Source organism: Notothenia coriiceps, unplaced genomic scaffold (assembly GCF_000735185.1).
Source record: "Notothenia coriiceps isolate Sejong01 unplaced genomic scaffold, NC01 NC01_scaffold00020010, whole genome shotgun sequence".
Classification (NCBI taxonomy): Eukaryota; Metazoa; Chordata; class Actinopteri; order Perciformes; family Nototheniidae; genus Notothenia; species Notothenia coriiceps.
The window spans coordinates 1-6,735 of record NW_011352711.1 but is presented as its reverse complement, the minus strand read 5'-3'; the positions used below and the strand labels follow the sequence as shown (position 1 = coordinate 6,735).

Genomic DNA, 6,735 nt, shown 5'->3' with positions numbered 1-6,735 from the left:
AGATTTTTTTTTTTCATTCCACACATAGAGGCAGCCTTTTTAATCCCTGTGTGTGTGTGTGTGTGTGTGTGTGTGTGTGTGTGTGTGTGTGTGTGTGTGTGTGTGTGTGTGTGTGTGTGTGTGTGTGTGTGTGTGTGTGTAGGCAGAGCGGTTCATGTTTGAGGGGGCAGAGATCCCTCTTGTCCAGTCCTGCGCCGTGTTCATCACCATGAATCCTGGGTACGCCGGACGCACGGAGCTGCCTGACAATCTCAAGGTTTGAAAAGATCATTTTGAATTCGCTGTGTCACACCAAAGATAAGCAGATGGGGGTTAATCAAATGTTACACTCTACAGGCACTGTTTCGTCCCGTGGCGATGATGGTACCTGACTACGCTATGATTGCTGAGATCTCCTTGTACTCATTTGGCTTCAGTGATGCCAAAATCCTCTCCAAGAAGATCACCACCACCTTCAAGCTCTCCTCCGAACAGCTCAGCGCTCAGGTTTCGTATGGACTTGAAGAAGATCAGAATTAGGATCGGTTTAATGTCCAAATACATGTTATATATCCCAAGAAAAATGCGCTAATTTGAAAGGGAAATCGCTGTAGGTAATAATATACTTTGACTGACTCTTGCTCTTGTTTATATGAAGGATCATTATGACTTCGGTATGAGAGCGGTGAAGACTGTGATCTCAGCTGCTGGAAACCTCAAGAGAGAAAATCCTAATATGAACGAGGTATAAAATGTTTCTTCTGTTCATAATGGCAATAATGTTTAAGAAATATGACGCAAATATTAAATGATATACCCCTAAAAAAAATACCCCTCCTTTTAAATATCTCATTCTTCTGCAACCTCCCAGGAGCTGATCTGTCTGCGAGCCATTCAAGATGTCAACGTACCAAAGTTTTTACAGGACGACCTGAAGCTCTTCAACGGTATTGTGTCCGATCTTTTCCCAAAGACAAAACAGGAGCCAATCGACTACGGCACACTGGAGGAGTCCATGCGTGATATCTGCACCAAGAAGAACCTCAAAGATGTGGATGGTTAGTGTTGCTGAAAGCACTGAAATTATGTTCTCAGATTTCCAAGTACCTATGACAACTATTAGGGCCACGGTAGGCCAAGAGCAAAGAGGAACATCTAAACTTCTGGGATTAAAGTGGAAATTATAAAAGAAAACATTTGTGATATTATCTGAGATTAATTTATGAAGTCAAACTTTTCCCTGAAATGCACAGAAAACTATTTTTTTTTAAAAAGTAAATTGGACACTTTTAATCTAGGGATATTTTGAGATTTTCCTCGTAGTATTATGTCCCTTCCACGGCTCCGTGATATATATATCTGTTGTATCTATAAAGGCTCTGATTTGTTGTCGAAGGTCCCTGTATTTTTAGGATGAGTATTTAAAAGTACTGTTGTGTTTGCAGGGTTTATTTCTAAGTGTATTCAGCTGTATGAGACCACTGTGGTGAGACACGGCCTGATGTTGGTGGGACCCTCTGGATCCGGTAAAACCAAGGTAACTTGTTTACAGTTTAAATCACAGTCCTCCAACGTTGGAAATTATTTTTGTTTTTGCATGTAAGCATCACTGTTGTGTCTGTCTGTCTGTCTGTCTGTCTTTCTGTCTGTCTGTCTGTCTGTCTGTCTGTCTGTCTGTCTGTCTGTCTGTCTGTCTGTGTTAGTGTTATGAGGTTCTAGGTGCGGCGATAACAGCTCTGAAGGGCCAGCCCTCTGTGAGCGGCGATGTGTACGAAGCGATTCAGATATATGTCCTCAACCCAAAGTCTATCACCATGGGACAGCTCTACGGGGAGTTTGACCTGCTCACACACGAGTGGTAAGTTATAATGTCTTCCTCAAAAACTACGAAAATAAACGTTTACAAATACCAACATATACTATAAACAGACACACTTTTCTCCACCCCTACAGGACAGATGGCATCCTCTCCGCTGTTATCCGTGCAGGTGCATCATCCATGGACACTGTGAAAAAGTGGTATATGTTTGATGGGCCAGTGGACGCAGTTTGGATTGAGAACATGAACACTGTGCTCGATGACAACAAGAAACTGTGCCTCAGCTCGGGGGAAATCATCAAGCTCAGTGAGGTAAGTTTACCTTTTCACAGTCTTCATTTTCTCCCTGTTGCTAAACACACAGTATACAATGGGTGTTTCTCAATGTCGAGGACGCTTCCTTCGTAGGACATGTCTTCCGAGTCACTTCCTTCAGAAAACGAAGAATGGTGGAACAGGCTAACAGGTGTGCAGGTGTGCGTCATAAGCGAGGCCCTNAAAATCCGGTACCACTTTACAATGAGACTACCCTTATAAAGGTTTCATAAAAATGGTTCTTAATGATTAATAAAGTGTTTACAACCTAATTATAAACCCTTTATGAAACCTTTATAAGGGTAGTCTCATTGTAAAGTGGTACCGGATTTTTCAACAATTGTAATGTTATTCTGTCAAATTAATTAGATTCTGTTAGATCATCTGACTACCTCTATCATCCCAGCCTCAGCCATGAGGATGCCCTGGAAGACTTTGGACAGGTCTCTGAGGTTGAAGGTGTAATGGGACTTGGCTGGAGTCGGGAGGAGCTGGGAGGTGATGGTGGAGTAGACTCGGATTGTAGCGTCTACGAGATGCTCATTCAGAGGCTGGATGGCTGGCACAGGTCCTGATGGAAAGAATTGCAGTATAGAAGGGATAATATTAGGCAAGGCAAGGCAAGGCAATTTTATTTATATAGCACTTTTCAGCACGTGGCGATTCAAAGTGCTATACAGATTAAAAGCAAACAACATTTAAGAACAAATACAGCATAAATACATTATTAAAAAGGCATTTAAAAACAGGCATAATAAATAAGCAAAGGTAATGAAATAAATTAAATAAATAAACACAGCAGGTACAGAATACATGACTGAAAAGGCATACTGTAGTGTGAGTATGGGCAGCGCAATTAAAAGCAGCGGCAAATAGGTGCGTTTTTAGTCGGGATTTAAAAATAGGAAGTGTTTCGGCGGACGTGCACGATTTAGGCAGTTTGTTCCAAATTGTTGGGGCATAATAACTAAAAGCTGTTTTATATATGTTTTATATTAATAATATGAAAATCTATTAACTGGATTTCGAGACGATATTTTATCAGAAGACACATCCACAAACTCTGGTCAACACTTGTTGTTTTCAAGTGTGCCTTTTAAATTAGCTTTATGTATATTATGGCTTAAAATGACAATTAGTCAGACATTTCAGTTTTGTATCGCCTCATATACTGACTGATTATAACTGACACTCTACACTCCTAATCTAATGATGTTCTCTCTGTCCCTGACTTACTGCCTGGTTCTCTCTTACTCATACATCCATCTGTAAAAAGCACAAAGATTAAGTTAGAAACTGTATTAATTATTTTTGTACAGACTAATGTTTGTAGTCACTAACGAGAGAACCCCCGACTCACTCATCCAACCGCCCAGAATGGTGGAGAAAATAGTTTTCTTGCTGGCATCGTCCATTTCAGTGAAGGACAAGAAGTTGAAGTGGCGTGTGAAGCGCTGGGTGATGGGGTTTCGGCCTCCACCTGGGGGTCCCATGGCACAGGCAAAATTGATGTCCACTATTTGCCTGAATGTCCCTGTTCAGAAAAGACAGGAAAACAACAAAGAAGCTCAATCTGAAGAGATGCCAGCAGTCAGTAACGTTATACAAAAGTCAATGATATAGGTTTTCATAAATGAGAAAGGGAGAAATATGTATAAGGCTGATGGGTCCAGTAGTATGCAGGATTAGCAATGAATAGATAGTGAGATGGATACACATACTGTACTAACACACATAACCAAACACATTATCTTCCCATAACGGATAATTAAGACATGAAGAAACACTCTAGAGCAATGTACTGTTAGTGCGATAGGCAACAATGAAAATCAAAAGTAAAGGAACCCATGATGGGAAAAGGCCTCCAGTATTCTCACCTATCTGTTTCCTGTCGTACCAGCCTCCATGGTCCATCCACTGCCTCAGCAGCTCAATCGGAGGCTGAGCGCCATAGGTCTCCAACATGGGCATGTTCAGGTCATCAATGAACAAGATGAAGTGCTTTCCTATTGGAGGTCCAAACACTCCTTTCCGCCTGACACACACACACACACACACACACACACACACACACACACACACACACACACACTTGATAGGGATTAAAAAGGCTGCCTCTATGTGTGGAATGAAAAAAAAAAATCTGATTCTTTGCTTGTATAAAACAATATTTACAAATGTCAAAACTAGCAATGTATGATATTAAACTGTTTAGTAATAATAATAAAAACAATAATACCATGTTTAATGCTTAACAGATGACTGAAACATGATAACCTATGTTGGTTTTTACATTACATTATATAACATAGTTAAGGTTATTCAACTCAAAAATATAAAACATATCAAACTAATACAGCAAAACAAACAAACGTCTTTTTAAATGCACTAGAAATACAACATACAGTATATACAATATGTACATGGAAATACAGACTGCACTTATGCATAACACAAGCACTCTGTTGAAAAGTAAATGCATTTCTAGTGAATCAGCTTCTCACCCTTTGCATTTGGGCTTTTTGTATGGTGGTGATCTGCTGCGCCACAACAGACAACACCTCCACATCAATACGATTAAACTCATCAAAGCATGCCCAGGCCCCGGAGCTGCGGAAAAGGCAGACAGGCAAGAAGGCATCCATGAATGTGGTTAGCTACAGATTTTCTTTCACACTTTAGTTACTGCCTCTCACCTGGCCAGTCCTTTGAGAAGCTTGCCCATAGCAATGAAGTCCAGCTGATCAGAGCAGTTGAAAACAACGGTCTGGATAGCCAGTGCCTTTCCCAGATCTTTAGTGGTTTCTGTCTTCCCTGTCCCTGCTGGACCTGCAGGAGCCCCCCCGAACTTCAGGTGTAGAGCTCCTGTTAGGGTCAGGTAGCATCTGGAAGGGGCAGGGAATAGTGTATTAAAGGGAGAACGATACAAAACAGAGTAGAAAACATTATACTTTACACCTACCTGTCAGTGAGCGGGGTGATGACCAGACGTCCGGAGTTACCAAGGTACTCGTATCCGTACAAAAACTCTGCATTCACTGCCCGGATGTACAAGTCATTTTTTGTCCAGTAATATCTACAAACAGCATCACATCAGTGTCATTCTCATTCTGCATCCACAGTATTGCACACATTTAGTGTTAGAGCTAGTTTTGTGAGAATAATATTGCCACCTAGTGGAGTCAAATGCAGTCCATTAAGATAAAAGACTACAATTCCCAGCCAATTATAGGGCTATATTTGGCAATCTGTGTGCCAACAAGACACAGTTCTCAACCGTAATCATCCGGCAAAAATAAATAAATGTTTGCTGTAATGTTATTTGAGGTATGCCTCTTCTGTTTTTATTAATTTATATCTTGTATATGCATAATTTCTTTGTTGAATGTGTGTGGAAACTATTTTATTTTATTTTGATTAACCACACGAGCAGCATACCATCAATCCAGCATCACAAGCTGGACATGTTTTGACTTTGAATAAACTAATAACTGGAAGGATAACGTGTTGGACATATCTTTTTGAAATGCTTCTATAGTGGCTTTTAGAAGCGCAGGAAAGAAGCTGTGACAGATAAAGTGGACTGCAACGTCAGGAGTTACCGAACCAAAGAGCAAAGAGACATCAAAATACAAACAGCCAACCTGAGCTGGCTGATCCACTCAAAGTCATTGATGCTGGAGACCTGCAGCTCCACCAGTTTGGCTGCAACCTCCTTAGCGTGGACCTCTATGACGATGAGGGCAGACAGCACCGCCCGCTGCATCTTAGACAGAGGTCCTCTCACCAGCTGCACCAAGTCGCCCAGCTTCAGAAACAAGAGGGGAAGCCTTTAGGATGTCAGCAGACTGTGGTGTGCACAATGATCAATTCAAATGGGAGTTTAAATAATATCGTGTTTATAATGTTCAATACTGCAAGACTATACAAGGAACTCCAAGTCTTTAAAAAGTACCAAATGCAAAAAAAATCTTTTTAAAGTATACTGTAGATTGTAAATATTGTGAATGTCAATCAAGGTTATGAAGCTCAACCTATCGGAAAGCCTTTGGCTCTCAGTACATACTTTATCACAAATGCTCAGAAGCCTCTCCTAAAGTTATAACTTTTTTGCAAGATTTATACAAAATATTTAATACATTTGGGAGAAAAAAAAACATTTGAACTGCGATAAACTCCAGGGCTATTTCATTTAATATCCATCAACAGTTCAACAACATACTTATATAGATGACTGAGTGTAGATGCTTGAACATGTAATTAAATAAAGAAATGACTTAAGCCAGACACCCGACTTATTGGGCATACATCATGTATGATATCTTTGTAATTGAAAGAGTCTTTTTTTTGTTCTATGAGGCCTTTGGGAAATGTAATTTGATAACACTTAAGAGTTAGACAGATGTGTAGTTCCCTGAAAGACCCTTATTTCAGTTAATTTCCCTTTTTTTAAATCTGAAATGGAAAATATCCTATGCTCTATTAGTTTACAAATCTGAAGAGGTGAAGTATCTGGAGAGGAGATGAAAGGAGAGGAGAGGAGAGGAGGGGAGAGGAGAGGAGAGAGGAGAGGAGAGAGGAGAGGAGAGGAGAGGAGGAGAGGAGAGAGGAGATAGGAGATG

The 6,735-nt window shown here is 40.5% G+C and overlaps 3 protein-coding genes across 3 annotated transcripts; 1 reads left to right on the top strand and 2 right to left on the bottom strand.

The window, feature by feature from the left end:
* Window positions 1–147: 147 nt before the first annotated feature.
* Window positions 148–2,346, top strand: LOC104952425 (dynein heavy chain 1, axonemal-like). The gene is made up of 8 exons (XM_010779240.1): window positions 148–256; window positions 337–486; window positions 638–724; window positions 851–1,037; window positions 1,425–1,516; window positions 1,683–1,837; window positions 1,933–2,110; window positions 2,338–2,346. The coding sequence occupies exons 1-8, from the start codon at window positions 155–157 to the stop codon at window positions 2,344–2,346; spliced, it is 960 nt and encodes a 319-aa protein (XP_010777542.1). The 5' UTR covers window positions 148–154.
* Window positions 2,347–2,493: 147 nt separating this feature from the next.
* On the bottom strand, window positions 2,494–4,144 carry LOC104952424 (dynein heavy chain 1, axonemal-like). Its single transcript, XM_010779239.1, has 4 exons — window positions 3,991–4,144; window positions 3,474–3,647; window positions 3,350–3,379; window positions 2,494–2,684 (listed from the first exon to the last, which is right to left on the bottom strand). Exons 1-4 carry the CDS (start codon window positions 4,082–4,084, stop codon window positions 2,494–2,496), a joined length of 489 nt encoding a protein of 162 aa, XP_010777541.1. The 5' UTR covers window positions 4,085–4,144.
* A 461-nt stretch (window positions 4,145–4,605) lies between these two features.
* On the bottom strand, window positions 4,606–5,921 carry LOC104952423 (dynein heavy chain 1, axonemal-like; the record flags this gene model as incomplete). Its single annotated transcript, XM_010779238.1, has 4 exons — window positions 4,606–4,723; window positions 4,810–4,998; window positions 5,076–5,189; window positions 5,758–5,921. Coding segments are annotated over 4 exons (585 nt in total), but the record flags the coding sequence as incomplete, so codon positions are not given.
* Window positions 5,922–6,735: the final 814 nt, after the last annotated feature.